The sequence below is a fragment of the Macaca thibetana genome, chromosome 7, assembly GCF_024542745.1.
Source record: "Macaca thibetana thibetana isolate TM-01 chromosome 7, ASM2454274v1, whole genome shotgun sequence".
Lineage (NCBI taxonomy): Eukaryota > Metazoa > Chordata > Mammalia > Primates > Cercopithecidae > Macaca > Macaca thibetana.
In genome coordinates, this window is record NC_065584.1 from 138,895,068 (window position 1) to 138,919,385 (window position 24,318).

The following is a 24,318-nucleotide window of genomic DNA, read 5'->3' on the forward strand; positions in this document are numbered from 1 at the left end:
AATAAGGGAAATAAAGAAATTCTCTGTTGACTGCATTTCTATTGTGACTAATACTGAATATCTTAAGACTGCGTCTTCTCTCACTTTTTCTTTGTTTCTAGGGACCCCAGATGATTTTCATTGCAGCTAAAGATCTTGGACAATTATCCAAACTGAAGGTAATAAAAATAAGGAAGTTACTCATTCATGGAAAGTAGTGAGTTAACTACAGTTCTGCAAGCATCCTCTCCTAGTAATAGTATCTACTATGGCAGGATTAAGAAGATGTATGTCTGTGATTTCACAATCTGCTTTAGGAATTTTTAACTTTGTATTGCAGCATTGAGCATTATTGCTTCTGGATTAAATTAGAGAGCATATTTTCTTTCATATATTAAACTGGCTTGGTATGAACAAAGACAAAATGGAACACTGCATAGAAATCCAGTGAAGCCTAGAGAAGTCTTAAAACCAAGAAACGTAGTATGGGAAAATGAAATTCATCAAAGAAGACACAACTTGTCAACATGTTCAATCCCATTACAAGTGGGGGATGTTCTGACTAAATGACCCTGTGCTTAGTCCTAATTTGAGATTCCCAAAACTCTGGATTTTCACAGGAAACTTCAGTCCCTGTTCCTGTAGCATAGGAACTTGACTGGCTAAAATACATGCTATTTTTATTCCATTTCTCCCTACTAGAATATAGTTAAGAGATGAGTTCTGGACACAGGTAACCTTGGTTCAAATTCTTCCTTAACTGCTTCCTACTATGTGACATGGGCCAAAGTATTTAACCTCCCTAATCTTCAGATGTGGCTCTTGTAAAATGCAAAAAAATAATAATAATAATAACAGTTACAAGGATTGTTGTGAGTATAAATGAGACAACATATACATTATCTTTGCTTGGTAACTGCAAAGTATATGTCATCTCCCAGTTGCAGAGGGAGCGATCTTCATTTCTTCCCCCAGCTGGTAGCTCAAAGTTAGGTGCCATTGAGTATTGGATTGTTTCATATGTACAGCACAGGGAAAAAACAAAATGTATAATTATGTACTGAGGTAAAATATGTGCCTTATAATTTCAGTATTCTATTTTATCATATACCTTATCCCATTCCTAACACAAAAATTAAAACCAATAATCCATCTGGAAGATATAGCTATCACCTGAAGTTGTTCCTCACAGGTGTTCAGTGCTATTGATGGTTGGAAGGAAAGATAAAAGGTAGATGTCACTGCCAAACTATTATTTTGGATCTTGGATCTCTATCCCTTTCTTTATCCTTTTTATTACCTCTCTGGGATTTCTGGAGCCTAGTTTGAAAAGTGGATTTATACACTGCTGAAGTTTCTCACATAAAACCATGAAGGTGAAATAACATAGGTCTTATTGCAAAAGAAATGGCCCTGGCCATGCATCTAGTATCTGTGTGATGTTAGTAAGCACACTCCATCTCCCCAGACTTCAGTTTCCTGAGTTGAATGTTCTATCGGCTAGAACTGTTTCAGTTTCGAGTGATGGAAAGCCAAACATAAGCAAACAGGGAATTTACTGCTACATGAAATTTCACAGTCCAGGGGTAACTCTGGTTTCTGTGACTGCTTGATTAGGGATTCCAACAATGTCACAGGACCCAGATACTCACTACCTCTCGACTCTGCCCTTCTCTTTGTTTGATACATTGCCATAACAGACCTTCATTTCTGTGTGTAAGTTGGTTGTCTCTGCTCTCACATCCTTTGATGTCACATCTTTTCAACTTCAAATCTTGTAGAGAAAAATACCCATCTCGTGCAGGGAATCATAGCAAAGTCTCCTGGAATATTAGTAGCTCTGAGGAAGTATGATCACCATTCCCAAACCAGTCACTGTGGTCTGAGAAGTGACATGTGCCAATTGGCTTAACTCACATGTTCACCCTGAGGTTCGGGTACAGTCAACCCAATCCAAATCTTATGAACTCTGATCGAGATAGAGGCTGGTTCCCTAGAGAGTATATACATGCTCTGTGGGAAAAATCAGGGTCTACAGAAAACATAACACTTTAGCATGCTTTGTGATCCATTATTTTTTCAATTCACTGATTTCTTTTTTAATTCTATAACCTAAAAGCACACTATACATACAATGACCTAACAGGATTATTTCAACAACACTGAAATAATATGAAGGACTAAAGATAGTCTTTGTATCTATTGATGATGAGAAAAATAACTTCATTCTGTATCATATTCCATTATTGGCTTTTGAGTTTTTCATTTTTAAATTATCAGTCCATTTAGTTATTATTATTTGAATTACAGAGCAATAAATCTACAGTATTATACAAAAACCTGAAACTCCAGCTGGCATGAAGAACTTCAAATTGTATAAAACTATTTCCTCTTATTTTATTAGAATGTCACTTCCATTTTAAAAAAAATGTTAAACCACGGGTCTTTAAATTTTTAATATATTAGTTTGAAAGCAGATTTGATGTGCTGAAAAGGTGCTATTTGAAATAATTGTACTGATAGAAAATTTCAGAATTCCTATTTAGGAGCATTGATAGATAACTGCCTAAAGGAACACAAGATCAAGAAAAGTAGAACAATGCGGGGAACTAATTGGTTTTCTGTGTTTGGCGATGATTTAGGATTAATTCATTAAACATGTATTTATTCAACAATTTGACATTTTCTATTATTTCATACTCTGCGACTTCATTAGGTGTAATATATACATTATATTATAATATATAATATGTAATATATATTATATATAATATATACATATTATAATGTATAATATATATTACAGAAAACATTTATAATGTGTATTATATAATACATATTATATATGCTATATATATAATGTATATATTTGCCTGACAGTATTTCATATAATCAGATTTATTTGACATAAAAGAAAATATGCATAAACCTTCAGGAACTGGTGATATAATATAAAAACCAATTGATGAAAATACACCTGAGACTCTGAGTTTACTGCATACTTTTTACTTGGGCAATAACTCATTGCTGACCTCTTTCAGAGATCCCCTTACTTGAATGATCTGTTGCTAAATCCTAAAAAATTATTTCTAGTAAGAATTATATTTCTATAGCACCAGCATATATCACTTATTAGCATCTGTTAAAAAGTAATGTGACCACATTGTTAAACCAGTCAAGACTGATAAAGTCAGATAAATGTATTTAATAGAAAATAGTTTTAATTACTTGTCTGAAAGCATTTTACCCTATAATTCAGCAAACATTTCTATTACTCTTTGAGTCTCAATGGGTATATAATATTGCTATTTAAAAACTGTGAAATGAACTAATATGATTAACTTGAAATCCATGTATCAGAGAAAGATGCAGTAAGATGTATAAATATATATCATGGATCCATGAAGCATTACACTATGTTGTTAGCAATATCCAAAGACAATGATTCTATTGAGGCATAAAAAATCCTGTGACACACACTGAAGGAAGTACAATCCAATTACCAAATATTTACTGAGTGCCTAGCAGATAACAACTGCCAAAATAGATACTGAAAAGCTGAAAGAATGAGCCAGACATAGATAGATTGTTGTCTTCTGGAAGTCGTGGCAATCACTAAATAAAACAATAAGATAAGGGCCAAAATAGAAGGACAAGCCACTGGGTTTGATGGCATGGTTCGTGCATTGCACAAAAATGCTTACATAAAGGAGCAAGTGACAGCTGAAATTGAGCCCATGTTCCACTTGCCAAGCTGTATGCGTTGACTTGAAGCTGTCCTCTCATAAAAAAATAAGACACCTTTTATTACTCACCAAAGGCACTGCTTTACTCATCATTCCATACCTGCTCAGAGCTATGTTCACCCACGTGGGTCTTTTCTTCTAATTCACAGAGGCCCCTACATAAGTTTAAGCTCCAGAAGGACAAAAGTCTTCCCTGTATTAAACAATAGATCTCATTCCCTGTGAACAGTGCTGGCACATAATAAGCACTCAATAAATATTTGTTGAGTGTTGTTGTTTATATGACATAATGACAGCCCTGGGATGATTGTGTCAGTTTGGGGGGATCAGATATTTTTAAATTTTTCCCTTAGATTTTTATTTCCTTTATTATTTTCTTTTTCTGCCATCATTTCCCTAAATAAGCTTTCTATGATGGGTTGAAACAAGCCACAGTGAACAATGAAGAAAATCCATTGTAAAATAATGAAATAAGTTTTAAAATCAGTTCTAAAATATTTTAAATGATTATAAAATATTTAAAATCTTCACAGCCAAATTGAGTTAATTTCCGTGGGGCTTTTCCCAGGAACGAGTAAGAATTGAGGGTATCTAAGAAGAAGAATAAAATGGAGGCATTATATTTAAAGTAGACTTTATCAGTAATAATTGGGAGAGGCTTAAATTTGCTTCTTAAATCCTTTTCATAATTGACATTCCTCAGTGTGACAGACATAAACCAAGGAAGTGGGGTGAAAAAATTTCGTCACACATTTTCCAGGTTTCTCTTTTTTCCCTAACAGTACCTTGCAAGTGAAAATAAAACCACACCGCGATCAAAGCACTTCTTTTCAAGTAGACGTTTACCATTTCTTCCTTTGACAAAGTGGAGATTTATAAAATATATGACCAAACACATGAAATGGTTGTTTTATAAGCAATTCCTACCCTGTTTTCCAGGAGCACATGATTCGAGAGGATGCCAAGGGTCTGACGCCAAGACAATGCGCTATAATGGAGGTAGTCCTGGCTACCATCAAGGTAAGGTTATAATGTTCCTATATATACATCCAGAGAGGCCCCCATTTACCTCCAGAGATAGGTAGGCCTGATCTTAGCCATGTATCAGTAGAGCTGTGCCATTCAAAGAGATAGTAGATAGTTGAATAGATATAGGTTGGTGCAATTGAAATTGTGGTTTTTACCATTGATACTATTGCACCAACCTAATACATTCCCGGAGGATGCCAGATTTAGCCCTGTCTCCTTATGACATTCACAATACACTGTTCTTATACTTGTTTCCTTTGTCTCTCTCTAAAGCGTAAGTGAAACCTATGTTGTAATATATGTTCTCAAAGAAAGACATGTACCCTAAAACCCGATAAACAGATGCTTCAGGAATATTTTGGGTTGCCAGAATTTGTTTTTATATGTTTTCTATGCATGTTGAAATTATTTTTAAAATATCAACCCTCCCTTCTCACTTAGTAAGTAAATAATTTCATTTCATTTTCTGCTGAAAACCCAAAGACGTTGTGTTGTACGCATCAACTGTTTTCATAGCCAAAGTTTAACTAAAAGTTATCGTAGTGTATGCTAAATGTGTGCAGATCTCAAAATGTAACCCAGAAGTTATTTTCAAAAAATTTCTTTCATATTTATATCCATATATATTTATGTGTGAAAGTTTATTAAAGAGTTTGAAAGATGAGTTCGTCGTCTAAATTCATATTATGTCCAAAGTGTTCACTCTTCACTGGGGGAAGCATCTACTATCCAGGATGTGTGACTAGCATAGCTATTAACTATACTATAACTGTTAGGTACCATGAGCCATTGGAGAGCACAGAACAGTTCTACTGGATAGAAACAATGGTATTCTTTTCAACAGAGTTCTATCTGAATAACAGTCACATCCTTTCACAAAACTGTCACCTTGTGGCTTTTGTTTTGCAGTTTCAGCATTTAATATGACACAATCTTTTGCTGCTGCAGTGGTAACAACTGCCAAGTTAAAGTTGGAAGGTGAGAGTTTTGTGACACCTAGAGACACCTGGGTCACAGAAATAGAGTTTCTAAAGAGGTAGCAAGAATGTTGTCTGGAAATATGGAAAATTTGAAAAATAATTTTGAGGAAAAAATGGACAACATGAAAAAGAAATATAATAAAAAACTTTAAAAGTTTTTTAATTATTTTCAAAAATTTGTGGAAAAAATAACTAATTTTTGGAGTTTCAGTAGCACTAATAGCTACATATTAGGACATGCTAGTAGAATAAAATAAGCTCTGGCGTACACCATGAAGAGGAAGAAAAGAAAAAATTTTGGCATCTGAATTCAGCCCTTTGTACATTTTATTAGGTCAATGCATGGCTTTAGGAAAGGAAGGAAAATGTGTTCTGTGGAAATAGGGAATGGTATTCAACTGTGTTCACAGATCTGGCTTCTGTCTCTAACTTCAGCGTTTCTCTAATTTTTATTGATGAGGCCAGATGATCACCACCTGCCGACTGAGTTCTTCTCAGACTCTAAGATGATGTTGATCCTCAAGCAAATTCCTTTTATCTTGACAGCTCAACTATCCATTCTTCCTGTTTATATCATCTATACTGATATTTTAATTCAATCTCAGACACCAGACACTGGCCTTGTTCTTTGTGGACAAAACTACTATTTGGTGTCCAAGGTCCAATAAATGGGTCCATGCCATTTGTCTTGTTTCTCCAGGACTGGAGTCGGATTCTGGTCCTCCTGAGCCTCAGAGCCTGTGTCAGTTCTCCAGTCCCCCTCTTCCCTAACTTCTATGATGCCAACTCTTTCTCTGGGCACCTCCATGCGAGGCCTGCTGTGCCTGCTATGAGACTCTCTTGACCCTGTGCCCTGCCCATCTGCCAAGGTATTCACCCGATATCTGATTTTCAGTGACTGTCATCAGTTTGCCAAAGCTGAGACTCCCTTTATCTTGTCTGTGAGATTTGCACCACCTTACTGTCCTGCAAAACACTAATTGTGAGATTGACTACAAAGGAATTCAGGAGAACGAAGAGTATAACTTAAAAGAGTTTTAATTCCAAGAGCAAGAAACTCAATGTCTACCCAGAGCCAAGCCAAAGGAGCACTATGATGCAAGCAGAGACCTTATGAGAAAGATGACCATAGATCAAAGGAGAACACGCTACCCGTGCTAATTTCCGATGGCTGCTAAAGAGATAATCTTTAATTCCTCCTCAGCTCAGTTTAATTGAATAAGCTAGAAATGAGAAAACAAAGAAGGAAAGTGCTATGGAGTTTTTAGAATATAGGCTGAAATAATGTTTTACATTTTCAAATTTCTCTTATGTATATACATCATTTCCTGTGATCCTTGTAAATATCCTGGGTGTTAGATAGGTCAAGAATGATTATTCACATTTGATAATTGAGAAAATTAAAAGTGAGGGGATTTTAGTTGTTTTTCCAAGGCCATAGCTCTGCTAGTAATTGGCAAGGCTGAGAAAGGACTCCAAACTCTAAAGTCAGTGTCCTTGCTTCTATGTCACATATTTTCAATGAGTGTTTACAAAGTTTAAGTAAAATGTAGCAGGCTAAAAGGGATACTTCTTCAGAGAGATTACTTCTTGCTATATTAAAATACTATGTCAATTACTTAGACTTTCGTAATTATTTTAAAATAATGTAAAACCTTTCAGCCTCTATACAAGCATTGATGAAAATATGAACTTTTCTAAATATTAAAACTTTAATTGGACTGGAACTATTTTATAACACCAGTCACATGTAGCTTCTATTATAAGTCAAGACTGTCAAATATGGCAGGAGTAACAAAAAATATGATCATCTGCTGCAGTTAGGATGGTTGGGCTTTGAGACATTACATTTACCCGACAAAGCAACCAAATCAACAATGTTTGAAAGTAAAAGTAGAAAGGTGGCAGCTGTGAGACAGATAACCAGTCACCTAATCTGTGTGTGCAAACTAATAGGGAGGCCAATAGGGAAATTTTAAAGGAGTTCTAGCTGGACTTTGAGTTCCAACCCCATAACTCAGGAAGACTCAGGACTGACATGAGATTCCCCTAAATGTAGATTTCTTTCAAAGAGAAATAGCAGTTACACTTTGACTTGAAAAAATGCTGAATGATTTAATTTTTCCCACCCTTTTAAATTCCCCCAGAACCCTTGTTATAGGGGCCTGAACATGACACTATATTATATGTTGCAAATATATTTGGCATCATGCAGTGGCAATACTGAGGTTTCTCTAAAACTAATAAACGTGAATCAGGGCCCTCTAGAAATCTGCATTTCTTGGTATAAGGAAAGGAATTTAACTATACATTCAAATTTAGCTTTGGAACTTATTACTTTCTTGTTTAATCCTAGATAATACCATTTCTATGCTCAGGACTCCAGGCAAACAGAAGAACATGATGATGAACCACATTTTATTCCTTTGCGTTTGTTACCCTCACAGAGGTTCTACCCTATCCTGCTATCCCCATTGCCCATGGGGTGATTCCAGTGGCTTTTTTTCAGCATCTTCTTTTCACTATTATAAGTAGTTTTGCCTTGGTTAAAATCCAGCTGCTCATGAGAAGAACAAAATAACCTACCTATGGAGGATTGCAATTCAAATATCATTATTTGAGAGCTTACTGTAGGTAGAAAATATGGTGAGCAATGAGGTGGTGGCTGGAGATGAGAGCACTTGCCTTTGACTTGGGAACAAAACCATCTACAATCAGTAAAATAATTGTGGACAAAGGATGGGGGAGGGCAGAGAGGGTGATGAATTTTCTCTGACTGTCCAGGGAAAAGCTTCCCAGAGAAGGATATTTGGGAATGTAGAGGATAAAGAGGGAAAAAACAATGGGAGGAAGGCATTGCAGGCCTACAGAAAACACAGCATGAGTGACAGAAGAGAAGGCGTTGGTCAGCATGAAAACTTTAAATAGTCTAGTGTAGAAGAACCGATCATGACTGGCTGAGTATCACAGGGAATGAAAGAGGAACATTGGATTGGAGCCAGAATGCTGAGGCTTAAACACCAAAGAAAAGAATCTCAACTTCAGTTTGTCAGCAAAAGAGAAACACTGAAATATTTTATGGGCAGGAAGAGCATATTTTGATATGGTGTGTTAAAGAGGACTCCAGTTGTGGTAGAAAATAATTTTTTTAAATATCTGTCAAATAATTTCTAAAAAAATAAAACTTTAGTGGCTAACCTCTAAAGTTATAAAGTTAAGGTGGGTTATGATTATATCTAAGTTTGCAAAATGAGCTGTCTGCCTGGATTTGCCAAAAATATGATACAGGTGTTGGAAAGAACAAAGTAATGATGGAAAATTGCTACCAAAATAGTATATTTAACAAAAAAGGGAATTCTTATAATCTTGTAAAGAAACAATAGCATGTTCCCATGAGTCAGTAAAAATACATTGTGAAAGATCTTCAATCTTGAAAAGTTTGAAGTGTTAAAAGAATTCAGAGTTTTATTGGGATTATAAAAAAATAGCTTGCCAAGCATGCAGGCAGTATTTTTCCTGATTTTATAAAATTTAGCAGTACTTTTTTTTTTTTTTTTTTTTTGCCTCTCAAATCATAACCAAGTCTCAAGTGCTTTACTTTCTGAAAAGTTATGAAGAAAAAAAAATCTAGTTATTTTTCAAGGTAAAGAAAATGATACTTTGTATATAGCTCCTTCCTACCTTAGAGGTGATAATAGTGCTCCTTGTCACACATCCTGACATTTGTGACACCAGCATATTAATGTATCTAGGGTGGAAGCCTTTACAAATCGCAGAAGATGGCTATGAATTACAAAAGTAAATAAAATACTGGAAACTACATGGGAAATTACACCACTAACAAGTATAACATCAGGATAGGAGGTGATTAAGAGAGAGAGAGAGAAAGACAGCAATGTGTACATTATTCTCCTCTCCTATGGAAATAATACTACTACTTAAAAGATTATTGAAAGAAAATTACATGAGTCATCACATATAAAGCAATTAAAACAGGCATATAGAAAATGCTTCATAAATATTAAGTTGACACTTATATTGCCTGATGACTGGTTCATTTTGGAGGCTTCTCTTTCCACTCTTAAGCTCAAGACCCCACATACTCTACTGCAGCCAACGTGTTTCTTTTTTCCTCCTTTCCCAATAAACCCTTTAATTCCCTCTCAAAGGAGCTAACTATTAAATCTGACTCTTTCCCTCGCCAATAGTTCAAGTCCTTAACGCTTTGTCCTCTGGCCTTTTGGTTTCCTGTGCCCAGAACCCTTACCCTATAAGAGCACAGCCCTGGTCAGATTCTTTAACACCTGAGACTCCCCTTTGAGAAGCAGTGCTGTTCCTTCTCTCCGGGAGTTTCTAGTCCAGATTAAAAGCTGAGAGAGAGAGGCACATTGAAAATGAAATAATGATACGTGTTAACTTACAGCAGTGTAAGAAATGGAACAGGTGATCCAAATACTAGTTGAGGGAAACAGATTTTAAAACATCATAAAGTTTTAGAGAATGTGATCAACCAGTATGAACTCAAGAGATCAGGAAAAGCTGTAATGGTCTTGAAGGACAGATGGGAGTTTACAGGCTGGATAGAAAGTTTTTTGGAGGAAGACTCATGACATGAACAACAACAGGAAAAAAGGAATTTCACCATGGGAAGGCACAAGACAAGAAGGCTGGGAGGCAGTGAGTAGACCACTCTTTGGACTGGCCTGGACTGAACTAGGTGTTGGCGTAATGAAGCAGTGTAAAATGAGGTTGATGGGAAATGTTTAGGTTGAAAATAAAGAGGTCCTTGTGTGCCCTCATTATGTTTCATAAAAGAGGATTCACTGATGATTTTGAAAACGTTATGCTAAAGTCATTTCAGCAATAGGAATCTTACAGAAATGCACAAATTAGATTGCATAGTTCAAGATTATAGTCAGAGATTTCAGTTCCATTTCTTTAGTTCCTAAGATGATGAGAGCTATCAGCAAGGTGGTGGCTTTAGGAGGAGAATGGGAAGGATGGGTATGACTGACACAAGCCAGGGAGAGTTGTTGGAACTTGGCAACTGAATATGGGGTAAATGGGAAAAGGAGCCCAAAATGCCTCAGAGATTTCAGCCCCAGCGACTGAGAAAGCATGGTTCCACCAAGAAAAATGGAAGGCTGTTTTCCTAGTGCCATGTTGGAGTTAGATGCGATGGCAGGAACGTGGAAATAAATATTGAAGAACCTGCTTGAGATAGGGGCTGATGCTTAAAACACAATGCTGAGTTCTATGTTGAGTTCTATGTTATTCTGTCAACTAAATATATTTTTTACAATTGGAAAGAACTCCAGCATTTACAAAGTTCTTCCAGTTAGAGCAATTACAAGTTTACAACACCAAAAGTAGAATGGATGTTTCTGCTACCATTCTATACATGAATTAACTGATAGCCTAAGAGGTTAAATAACCTATGCAAAAGTCCGACTGTATAGAGGACAGATGAAGAATTATATTTTCTAGCATATTATAAGGATCCGAGAATCAAAGAGGTTAAGAGGATTCTAGACTCTCAGAATTGGAAACATGACTCAGCATCTCCCACTCTTGCCACATCATCTACAATGTTGTCAGCACATGGTCATCTGGCCACCACTTAATAGCGGCCAGTGATGAGACCTCACTAACTTACAAGTGGAAGTTTTGATTTTTAAGATGCACTATTATTGGAAATTTTTGATGAATGTATCAAAGAAAAATCTGCTCTCCTGCTGTGTATTGGTGCTCCTTCTGTTCTTTGGAACTACCATAAAATTATTCTGTTTCCTTTTCTGTGTGATAGACTTTCAGATATTAAAGAAAACTATCATGCCATCCCATATCATCTGAAGCTGTTTATTGAATAACATGCCTCCTAGACCTTATGAAATTCTTGTCACCTGTCTTTAAATGGCCTCCACTTTTCATATTTCTTATAAATGATGAAGCTCAAGAATGAACTTAATATCCCAGATGTGTTCTAACCAGCGAAGAATGTTCCTGCCTTACCAAACCCTTATGCTTGACCTGTCTACCTATTTTGATGCATGATCAGATTTCACTTGCTTGAATAGCTGCCTTCTCACTTATGCAATCATGTTGAACTTGACAGCAGATAAATCTTTATGACTTTTTTAAAATTTCTGTTGTTAAGCCACATCACCCCCATTCTGTACTTTGTGATAAACATGAATATGAATATTTATTATAAATTCTGGCTTTTTAGTTTCCTCTTTGCCATCTCATTCTAGAAATGTTGACCCAGCATTCCAGACTACCAGGACCCTTCTAAAGCCAAATTTTGTCATCCAGTGTAACAACTTTAAGCTTCAGCTCAACTGCACATCTGTCAAACATGCTTTCTGCTTTGTAAGTCCATAGCAAAAATATCAGCCATGATAGAGAGGAAGAGAGAATTTCATCCAGCTAATATCTTTATCCTTCTTTCCACTAAACAACCAACTCCTCTACAGTCCTTCAACTGAGAGGTTACAAATTATTTTCTTCAATAAGGAGGAAGTGACCTGTCCTAATTGTTTTTGCCCATTTTTTCCTGCTACTTTAGACCATTGTAAGTAAAGCATCTGAACAGATCAAACTGAAGTTTCTTAGATTATACTGTAGGCCACAGAGGAATTATAAGAGACCAAGTCTTGGGCTTTTGTTTAGAATCAATGGAAAATAATGCACTTTTCACATGTGTAATGAAAACATCCAGAAGGCTTTAAACCCCACGTTTACAAATTCCTTTCTAGCATGTTATCCCCCAACAAAATGCCCATTATAATGAGTAGAAATCAACTATACTGCACTGAGCTATGGATAGTGGGTTTTGTCTAATAATTAAGACATTTACTTCTATACATCACCCTCACATTTATATCCTTCAAACCCAAGCCTCAGCAAAATGTGGATTCTACTCTCCAGTTCCTTCAGAGTCATGTGCATAGAGTCAAATTTGAATGTAAAATCTCTGAATGCCAAGATCCATGTAATAATTGCAGCCCCCTTTCTCCTGATTATCTGTGCCAGTAAGATAACCAGACTGGTGCTCGGAGATGCTCTCATTCCAGGTTTTGAACACTGTGTGAAAGGTTTTCAGAAAGTAGCATTCTCGACGAGTTTGCATTTGCATGACCATAGAAATCGCCTTCTTCATTGTTAGAGTGAGGAGCCTATGACATGTGTTATTTGACTGTGTCCATTGAACGGGATATTTTCATTCTTACCACCTGGCAATATGTTTTCTCTTCTGACATAGCTACCGTCTGTCCTGGGTTTCTGTCTCGGGACATTTCATATTGGAAAATACACTCCAAAGACAAAGGCATTAGTTTCTGCCCTTACAAAACTTCTATTCAGTAAATATCCTGCTAGAGACTTTAATGGAATAACAAGTAAAACTCTATGGCTAAAAAAGAGGAAGTCAGTTGAGTATCGTACCTAAAACCCTTGGGTTTCCTCAGGTACAAGCACACACCTTATTTATGATTTCTTTTCCTGATTAGTCCCCAAAGTCCCAGAGTCCTACAAAATAATGCCTTAGTATTAAAAATATGCCTTTCTAGAACTAGGGACTTTGTCATTTTTTGTGCAATCTCAGTATGGTTTGGATTATAAAAAAAGCGTATCACATTGGGTAGCAAACTGTTTAAGATTTATTTCTGAGAAAAAGTTAATAAATCTTCTGGCAGCCCTTTGAAATGTATTATGATTGAAAAGGATTCCCAGCTGAAAACACTGGAACTATTTTCTTTAGTAATCTACAAATGTTTTATCACCCTGTCATGTGATGGATAGCATTCAGAAATAGTTAAAGTAAAAGGAACTCTAAGTGCCCAGAAATTATGCAGAGTTTCACTCTTTTGAAAGAAGCTCTTAATGTGGCAGTAATATATTGAAAGACTGGTTTCTAAGCTTAAATCTAGAGTCTGTTTCTAAAGGATTAGGATAAGATGTTGTGCATTGCATATGTTTTTAAAATTTGCTATAAATTAGTAATAACAATAAAGATCTACTCTGTCAAAAAAAAAAAAAAAAAAAAAAAAAAAAATTATTTTAAAAGATTCAGTACAAGTACTTAGTTTATGCCTTCATAGCTTAACCCTTTTTACCTTCTGCTATGAAGTTTTCCAGGCCCTCAATAATATCTCAATTATATGAAGTTCAGTGACATTCTTCTATTCTTTCCAATCATATTCCATAAAACACTTGTATTCCCAAAGTATTAGCCCAGTGATATAGGTGTCCTATGGCCTAATAATTTTAGCAACAAGGTATATTAATAAAAGATTACACAGATCTCTTTACCACAGTATGCCTCAGAGCCTTTACCATGTTAATAAGCATTGGGAATTTTTAGGAGTGCAGTGTCATCTCTTAACTTCCATTGGCCCTCTACTACCTAGAGGCAGCACAGGTTTAGTGATGGGTATAGAATAACAGTAGAAAACAGTATTTGAAAAACTATATCTAGATTATACTTGGAGAACTACGAACACTTCAGTTCTCCTTAAATAGTGCCGAGACTACCAGGGTTTCTCTTGGTTACTTGGTGGGGTTGTCCTCTTTCTCTAGTTCATGAGGGTGAATTACCTACTGGCTGCTAAAGTTAAAAACAACAGTACTTAAAAACTCATAGCCACCAAAGAAGTCACTTCTTTGGAAGCCTTTGCTGACTCCTTAGACAACAGAATTGCGTGCCTCCCCGATTATCTGTATTTTCAAATCATTTTTCTAACACCTACAATGTGTTGTTGAAGTCATGTGTTTAAATGTTGGTTACATTTCCTACTAGATCATAATACCTTTGGGAGCAACCACTGTGTCTCTTTTGCTTTATAATGTTAGCATCCAGTACAAGGTCTGGCTCATGATACAGATTTAATAAATATTTATGAAAGAAAAGAGGGAAAAAACAGGTGGCACAGCAGACACTACCACAGATGCTGTCAAGTGTTAAGGTGACTGAAGAATCCACAGTGCAATCTTACAAATTAGACAGTAAATCCTGTGGTCATCCTTATGAATGCTATCACTCATGCTACTTTACATACACTGTTAAAGAACAGTTTTTAAAAGAGGGTATAATTGTGATATTCATGCAGTTATAAAATGTGTCAAAGTGTTATTTTATTCATCAATTAGTGAGGGAACCAGTTAAGACGTTACGACTGTCTCAAAGGAGAATTCCAGAAACCAAGCATATACAAGCAATAAGAAAAGCTGGAATAGAGGAAAGAAAGATTTATCCACAGAGCAATATTCAGTTTTATTCTGCCCAAAATAATTAATTTGTTTTATGAGGGACAAATATCATCTATACTATTATTATTAATTTTCTACAATGTATAGAGTTTTAAAGTAGCCCAAGAACAATGAAAAGTGAGAATAACCCAAATGTGTATCATAGACAGAATACCCATTAATCTTTTCTGCTTCCTTTTCCCCAGAAATGGCAAATTTTCATTTTATCAGTTTTGGTTTTCCTTCCCTCTCTTCCTCCTCCTCTTTCTGCTCCTCCTCATCCTCCTTTATTGTAATCATTTAGCACTTATGCTCAGGTTTGATAAGACTGAGGCTTACCTGAGAAATATTAAGAAAGAGAGAGAGTGTGTTTTCCTTTCCAGAGTTTCCCTCCTACTCTTGGCTCGGTTTCTAGCACTGCTCTTTACTCTCAGGCACAGTTATTTCTTTGGATGGCTCCTTGATTCATTATGTAAACAGTCCTCCAGAGAGCACTCCACTACCCTTCTAGGAGATACAGAGTCAAGACCAATCTAAATACATTTACGTGTATCCCTCTCAATATATCCATGAAATCTTTTTTCCATCCTTAAATACTGTGTTTCTCAAAGAAAGGAATTATCATATTTTTTTCATCTGTTAAGGCACCCGAAACAGTTCTGGACTAACAGTCCTCTAAATACTTTCTGTATGTGAAAATGTTTTAACATTCTTTATAAGATCCAGGTGTAAAACAATTTTAAAATTATGTTTTTGTATTCTCCTAAAGAGAAGACATTTTCTCCATGCCTCCTTTTCATAGCATATGTAGTTTTTGCCACAGCCTGTGTTTTCACGGAGTACCTAGCTAGAATCAGTGAATGGAACTTCAAAGGTCCATAGGTTTCTTTCTCCCTGGGGAGGGTATCTGTAATTGTACCAGTCTTTCTTAAGTTTAAATCCCGATTGCCTAATTTCTTTGGCCTACACCATGAATGTCCTCTACAGTATACCCTCTGAAAGTAGAACCAGATGCTTGCTAATACCCATAAAATTTTTCTGCATCTCTCCTTGAATAGGGAAAAAAAAACTGCAATAATTATGATTTTTTGCAGCTCATTGAAATGTCCTGCCTGAGAAATTCTTAAGGAGTGGGAAAGAAGAATGACACATACCCATTTAGGGGAGTGTCTCTGAATAATTTCTTGAGCTTCTTTGGCATATTTCGTTCTGTACTAATTATAGATCACAGTGAGCCACAGTTACTAGTGAGTGCTTTGTTTCCTCTAGTATTGTTGGTACAGGAAGAGAGAAAGAGAACCATTTATCTAACCTTAATAGAATATTATAAATCTATTATTTATAAACAGGTAGAAAAAAGCATCCTTAGTTCTATCATATATCTCTAGACAGTCTGCATTTCCAAGAGCTGTCTGTCTGTGCATAACACTTGTAGTATGAAAAATGCTAACATCCCTCAGTGACCATATTTATTGTCAATGACCATATATCTTCTCTATTACCTTATTTATACATTTTGGAATATTTTGAGTTTGGTTGAATAACAATAGCAAAAACAAGTTTTATTATATTTATCAGACACAAGGTTCAAGGGCTGTTGGATTTCCAAGGACCACTCTGCCTTGTCAGGTTGGCCTATATCTGCACCACTGTGTGATTAGAGGATTGGGCAGATGGAGTGGCAGACACCTGACCTAGAATTGCAAACTGGTATCTGGAAAATATGTGGCCAGAAGCTACCTTCCCTATGAAATTTTGACAACCCTAGGTATTTTTCTCATGTTCAAGAAACAGAAGTCAATAACCAAGTCGATAATTGTGACCTAAACCCGTTATTCTATAAGGATTCTGACTGCTACATCAGCATGATCTCATTTGTTTAAGTTTTGCATAAGAGAAAAAGGATTAGGCCTTCTGTGATATGAGGTCTGTGAGGCTGAGTGTCATTTCAGAGATGTCTAGGGGACCTGAATTAGATGTTAATAACTTAGCAATGGGAAAATAGTGGAACCATTTTTTGTATCTTGCATTGATCAAATTGTATTATTCCATTTGAGCTTCTCTATTAGAGTAATAAATTCCTTCCTGCACTACTTCTCTCTAAATGCCTCTGCTATTTTTTTTCTTCGTAGCAATACTTTCATGCAGGAGGAAATGGCCTGAAAAAGAATTTCTTGGAGAAAAGCCCAGATCTTCAGTCTCTGAGATATGCTCTCAGTCTTTATACCCAAACTACTGATGCCTTGATAAAGAAATTCATAGATACTCAAACCTCACAGAGTAAGTAACACATAGGACCTGAGAATAAGGTAAACTGAATACTAAACTAAAATTTAACATCAGAATTATTATGTATAGTACTAATAATTTTGTGCTGTTGTGAATTGAAGTATCATTAAAATGGAGAGTTATGGTTAATAGAGAATACTAATATTTTTTAGTGTTCATGAATTGTAATTTTATAAATAATTTTAATAACACTAATATATTCCGTACTAAAGCTCTGTGGAATGGCTGACTTGTTGGTGATTTTAACTTCCATAAAACTACTTTAAGTAAAATCTACTTTTTAAAATTTATGACCATGATATTTTCTTCAATTCAGTATTAAAAACTCAGTGGATTCCTGGTGTTGGTATCTTCCAAAAAAATGATAATAATTCCCTAAATCCTAACTTCAAATGTAAAATCCTGTGCTGTGGGGATTCTATAAGGGAAATCTCATTTTATGCTAATTTCATATGAAAAAAATTACAAGATTTCTTTGAAACAGGCCAAGAGGCAGGCTTGGTATTTTATTTGAAACTCAGATATGTTTCATGTGTCAAAGTTCCCACCTCATAAGCTTCTAAGATATTACTGTTCAAAAGTGTTTCTTTCAAGTTGCTTTGTGATTTATTATATTTTGGTGATTATATGTATTTAAGATCTGATATTTCTAAGAGATTATTGAAAATGTCAGTGTGAGTCAAAAGAGCCAAATGCAGGCTCAAACTTCAGAAACTAGTAAGTTATACTACAGAAATAATAAAAGTAAGTAAGAGGACACTGTCTTCATTCATGAAAGATCCTTGGAAAAGGGAAAATACAGATAATTTTTTAACTATGATGAAAATACCCTGGACTCACCATTTTTTCCTCTTGGATACATTAATTTTTCTCCCTATATCAAGGATAAAGCTAAAGGTGCTAGGTAGGTAGTCTGCGTATAGCACTTTATGCTTTCTGATACTGTCCAGTTAAAAATTACAATTATCCCTTTTCATATACCCCAGGTTATACTGTGGGATATTTCTTTTTTGATATTTTTATAACAACAAAGTCGAGCTCATGAGAGATTGTCAAGAGATGCAGAAATATTCAAAACATTTTTACCTGAATGCATGCTCATGCTCCCTTAAGGTTTTCCACAGTGTTTTTGGGAATGGAAACTAAAGGGAAAGAAGAAGAGGTCCTCAATGCTTCCTATATTATTGCATCCAAATGCTGGTCTCTCGTGTGTGTTTCTGGGGACCTTCCTATCTGTACATTTCCTTGAGGAGTGAAATCTATTTCAGATCGATTCCTGTCAGTGTCTCCTGTGACTGCCTACTGCAGATATGCCATAGATTCATGCTGCTTGAAAATCCATTTCTTGTGGCTAGCCCTCTGGAATGGGATTCCAACAAGTAAGCTAAAGCCCAGCTTCCTCTCGTGAGGTCCACTTGAGCCAGAGAAAACTCATACCTTCTTCCCAAATTGTTGGTGGTAATGGAGACTTCTCCTCTACTACCCAATTTCTCCACCCTGCCATTTCTCTAAAATTCTCTTTTCTACCTGTACATAAGTATTTATACTTCCACATTAGGGGAGGGACAATGCTATGGCTTGATGTAACACGACCATGTTCAATAATAAATGGAGGCAAGCTAAAGTCTTCTCAGTTAGTGAATCCAGGATTTCTGAGGAATATTCATTCCGTCTCTTTTGTTTTTATTCTATCACAATCCCATCTCAATATTCATGACCATAGACTGAATAATAAAGTTAGTCAACACTACACCCTTTAGAAAATTGTGATGGGCAAGAGAGATAGATGAGAATTAGCTACATTTTAGAATGATTTATAGAACCATAAAAATGAAAATATAGTGGAAGATACAATACTTATTTCTGTAACAGATCCTAAAGTTATAGTTCATACTTATAACTTACAAATTCTTCTGTCCAGTCCATGTTCTCTTTGGCGCCAAAGGAAACTCAACTTCCAAGATTCCTTAAGTGACAGAGAAATATAGAAAAGTTTAATTATTGGGGTCTTGTTTATATAGAGTGCTATCTGATTGTTTGAACATTTGACACTGGGCATGCTGAAATAGAGGCATTTGGGTTCCACCCTTTGAATTCCATTGGTACTCTTCCTGCAGATGATCATTTCCAATTAATAGTAGGATTTATTATCCTGTATCTGTTATTCTACCTGTTTTTTTGGTGGCATGAAGTCCAAAATGACCAAATGGAGTTTCAGTTTCCAGTGCATATTAGCCCATTCTCACGCTGCTAATAAAGACATACCCAAGAGCAGGTAATTTATAAAGGAAAGAGGTTTAATGGACTCACAGTTCAGCATGGCTGGGGAGACCTCACAATCATGGCAGAAGGCAAAGGAGGGGCAAAGGCATGTGTTACATGGTGGCAGGCAAGAGAGTGTGTGCAGGTGAACTGCCCTTTATAAAACCATCAGATCTCATGAGACTTATTCACTAGCACAATAACAAAACAGGAAACACCCATCCCCATGATTCAATTACCTCTCACCGGGTCCCTCCCATGACATGTGGGAATTATGGGAGCTACAATTCAAGAAGAGATTTGGGTGGGGACACAGCCCAACCATATCACAGTGTAAATACTGTTGCAGTTGTCCAAATAATTGGCTAGCACTTAGCACAATACCAAATACCCATGAATAGTTATTGTATTTCATTTTTGTTATTTTAACTTAGATTTTGTTATATAATTTAGAAATATCATAGTGGTGTTATAGTATCAATCAAATATAAAGCAGTAATAGCTGACACTGCTTACTGCAAACACCTGCCACTCTGCCTGAGGAGCCACAGGCACAGGCTCAGTCCCATGAAGGACCAGCTGAGGGCCAGAGGGTTAATGCCTCAGGGAGCAGCCCCCTACCGATGAAATACAGGAAGTTGGTGGGTAAGAAAGGAAGAAGAGAAAATCTCCATCTTCCTCATTTGTGACAACTCTGATGTGTATTCTAAATACACAGCACTCTAGAGTGTTCCTGTGAGATGAGATCATTTCCCTCCAAAGACTGGCTTGACACACACTTATTTTTTACTTACTATTTTTTTTTTTAGCTTACTTTTTTCTTTTCTCACCTCCTGGCTCCTTTCCCAGTGTTTCCTGGGATCCCTCCCCAGGCAGACCACTTACCTTTTGATGCTTGTCTCAGGTTTGCTTCTGGGAGAACCCAAGCCTAAGGTCACATGGCTAAAAAGCAGGGCGCCAGATCCTGGCTAAACACGTATCTAGACTCTGTGCCCTGAGCACTGTGACCACCCCTCCTTGATGACAAGTGAAAAGGCTCACTACCTTGAATGAATGTTTCCCCGTTACTTGGGCTTTCTCTCTCATGTTTTCTTAATTTAGAAATACAGAACTAATTAATGAAATACAACTTTTTAAATGAGTAAGTATTATCTGGGGGAAAAAAAAAAGCTTGTATTTTTTTCCAAATAATAAGCATAATCATTTACCTTATGATCATAAACCCAAAGTGGTTTTTTTGTCTGTTTAATTTTTTTTTTTTTTTTTTTTTTTTTTTTTTTTTTTTTTTTTGAGATGGAGTCTTGCTCTGTCACCCAGGCTAGAGTACAGTGGCATGATCTCGGCTCACTGCAGCCTCTGCCACCTGGTTCCAGCGATTCTTCTGCCTCAGCCTCCTGGGTAGCTGGGATTACAGGAACAGGCCACCATGCCCAGCATTTTTGTATGTTTTTTAGTAGAGACAGTTTCACCATGTTGGCCAGGCTGGTCTCGATCTCCTGACCCCAGGTGATCGGCCCACCTCAGCCTCCCAAAGTGCTGAGATTACAGGTGAGAGCTACTGTGCCCGGCCTGTCTCTTTAATTTTTAATCCATACTCTGTGGGGTAAATTACTATTTCAAACTATTTCAAATGCGTTGAATTATTATTTAAGTGCTATTTAATCAAAATGTGTGTTGTATAAAATGTCTTGTGATCCTTTAGAAATCTAAGCGCACTTTTCAAAGCATTTGTGTTTTACTTTTCTTATTCTCATATAATTTCCCCTTAACTCCATTTTCTTCTTTCCCTTTCTCATCTCCTTCTCTTTTTTGTTTTTTTCCCTTGCTGTGTTAGAAAAGTAACTATAGCATTTGATATAAGGAAAACGTCAATAGCTTATCATTGATTTTTTCACTATTTTCAAGTTTTAAGACATACTTCCCTTTAAAAATATGTTTAATTGAATTCAACTTTTTAATAAATGGGTTTATAAGCGTGGCAAACCTCTTGTATCTTGCTCATTTACTCTTTTTTCCTTCTTCACCTCTTTCTTGCTCTTTTCTGTCCTATGTTTGAACTCTTACCTCCTTCATTATTCTCTTGTGAAAGAGATTTGGATGTCATCCTTCTGAAGCAGTTAGACAAAAAGAAAAAAAAATACTCTACAAGGAATTGAATCCCATTAGAAATTTATGAGCCACATAATTCAAATGTGATTTTTCATATGGGAAAAACAGTCTTCTCTTCTCTCTCTGTTCCAAACATGGAAAATAAACAAATCTGAAAGGGATGTAGAATTATTCTTAAGTTTTTAAGTGGAACTGAGAATTTAATATATGAGTAACATGTTTATTATTCTAGAAACGTACTGCAATACTAAAACACCATCTTATTCTGCATCCATTTCACAAACATGTACTCAGTGTCACCTCTGAGCTAAGTTTCATACAATGAGAAATATGGTCAAAGGTGAATATGACGTTATGTATGCAAGTTGCTCTAATACAGCGCTTCTTAAGTAGGGGTGGTTTTCTCCCTCAGGAGACATATGGTAATGTCTGTACATCTTTGGATGTCACATCCTGGGGTGGTGGTCCTGTTACTGGCATCTAGTGTAGAGGCCAGGAATGTTGCTAAACATCTACAGTGCATAGGACAGCCTTCCTGTAATACAAATTCATCTGGCTCTAAATAGCAGTAGTGCTCAGTCTGGGACACCCTACTCTAATACAGGCTGAAAAGTAAGAAGTGAAATTTTGGCCTGAAGAGGCAGAAAAGGCAGAGAGGTGGTTAAGTATATTGGGTCATGAGAAGGTAGAAGAAGAAATGTATTCTGGATAAAGAAACTGTCCAGGAAAGTATGTACTTGCAATCTTATTTTAAAATCCCAATGTGGCAAGCAAGTCCACAGTATATTGTCACTGGTGAAAAAACACAATTTTTTTAAAAACAAAATTCACCGCATCACCCCCTATTTTAATCAATAGATATTATTAAAAGTATCTTAAATTTCTTTGCACCATTAAAATATATAAAAATACTGTGGTAGGTTTAATGTAACATTAGCAGAAATTTTAATATATGTTGGAATTATCACATGTTATTTCTCCAAAATTTGACTCGGTGATTTAAAATGGATAGCTAGCTTGAAATATTACATTTTTATTGCTGTTTTTTTTTCTTAAGAATGCATTACTTACAGTTTTAGAAGCTGGTAGAAAATTTATTTCTTGCATCTTGATTACAATGTTAATAAAAAAAATTTTTTTTGTAATGGCTATTTCATTATACCAAGGGCTCTTTGAATATTTCATGCAGGAGCAGACAGTGAAAAATGAATAAAACTTGAACATATTAAGTACAGTTTTTTCGATGAATAACACGATTTGAAATAAGGCACAGAATGATGAACTGCTGAGCCATCCTCTGTTTCCTTCTCTGAGTTTTTATTGCAGCTTGAGTGACCTGAATCACAAAAGCTTTACACAGAAAAGGGATATTTTATATAGAAATTACAGCTGTCCTACCAAAATATTAATAGTTAATGCCTATGTGAATTAAAATACAAGAGCTGAAGTGTTTTTATTCTGTGATCTGTCCTCTTTTTTCGTTTTAATGAGTGAAGTCTTTCAGTCCCTGCTTATTTTAAGTTTCTTAAAATTTAGATTAGATCGGCTGGGCGCGGTGGCTCAAGCCTGTAATCCCAGCACTTTGGGAGGCCGAGACGGGCGGATCACGAGGTCAGGAGATCGAGACCATCCTGGCTAACACTGTGAAACCCCATCTCTACTAAGAAATACAAAAAACTAGCCGGGTGAGGTGGCGGGTGCCTGTAGTCCCAGCTACTCCGGAGGCTGAGGCGGGAGAACGGCGTAAACCCGGGAGGCGGAGCTTGCAGTGAGCTGAGATCCGGCCACTGCACTCCAGCCTGGGCGACAGAGCCAGACTCCGCCTCAAAAAAAAAAAAAAAAAAAAAAAAAAAAAAAAAAAATTTAGATTAGATCATTTTGATCATTTTAATAACCTGTATCCTGCTGAAGTAGAGTACAATGTATTTTAATTTGAGATGGAAAGCAGATACCTACTGATTCCCATTCTGGAATCTATTAATATACTTCAGTATGCTTAGTGTATTGCATTAATGTTATGGGGAGATTGCTCACTCTTCTTTTTATTGGTCATTTTTATAATTTAAGTGGAAGAAATATGTCAGTTATTTATTATTATTATTTTTTGAAATGGAGTCTTTGTCACCCAACCTGGAGTGCAATGTCATAATCTCGGCTCACTGCAACCTCCGCCTCCTGAGTTCAAGTGATTCTCCTGCCTCAGCTTCCTGAATAGCTGGGATTACAGGTGCCCACCGCCACACCCAGCTAATTTTTGTAATTGTAGTAGAGACGGGGTTTTACCATGTTCGCCAGGCTGGTCTCGAACTCCTGACCTCAGGTGATTTGCCCACCTTGTATCCAGAATATAGGATGAAAAGTTTAAATGCCAGATTATATTATCCAAGCACACTTTTATTGTCAGGAGTAAAATTTGGAAGCGTCTCAAACATGTTATTTGGGATCATATCACCTAATGAAAGCATTGATTATCTCTAATTATATTCCTCAAACTATAGAATATATGCCCAGAAGTAGAAAATAAACCCTTTTCTGAAATGGTTCACTGTGGAAAAAATGAACCATTTTCTTATTAGAAATATAGAAGAACTTAGTATTTCATTGGCAGAAATACTGTTCTCAATTTTTTTTTTTAAATGAACTTTTTGGCCAAGAGCCACAGCTGAAATTTCAAC

General features: G+C 36.1%; 1 protein-coding gene across 3 annotated transcripts in view; it reads left to right on the forward strand.

Moving 5' to 3' along the window:
- The window catches only part of UNC13C (unc-13 homolog C), a 753,954-nt gene that overhangs the window by 673,299 nt on the left and 56,337 nt on the right, over window positions 1-24,318 (forward strand). For all 3 annotated transcript variants that reach the window (XM_050799780.1, XM_050799781.1, XM_050799779.1), the window contains 3 exons: window positions 102-158; window positions 4,665-4,745; window positions 17,116-17,263. In XM_050799780.1, the coding sequence (XP_050655737.1) occupies window positions 102-158; window positions 4,665-4,745; window positions 17,116-17,263 (286 nt within the window). The remainder of the gene's footprint in view (window positions 1-101; window positions 159-4,664; window positions 4,746-17,115; window positions 17,264-24,318) is intronic.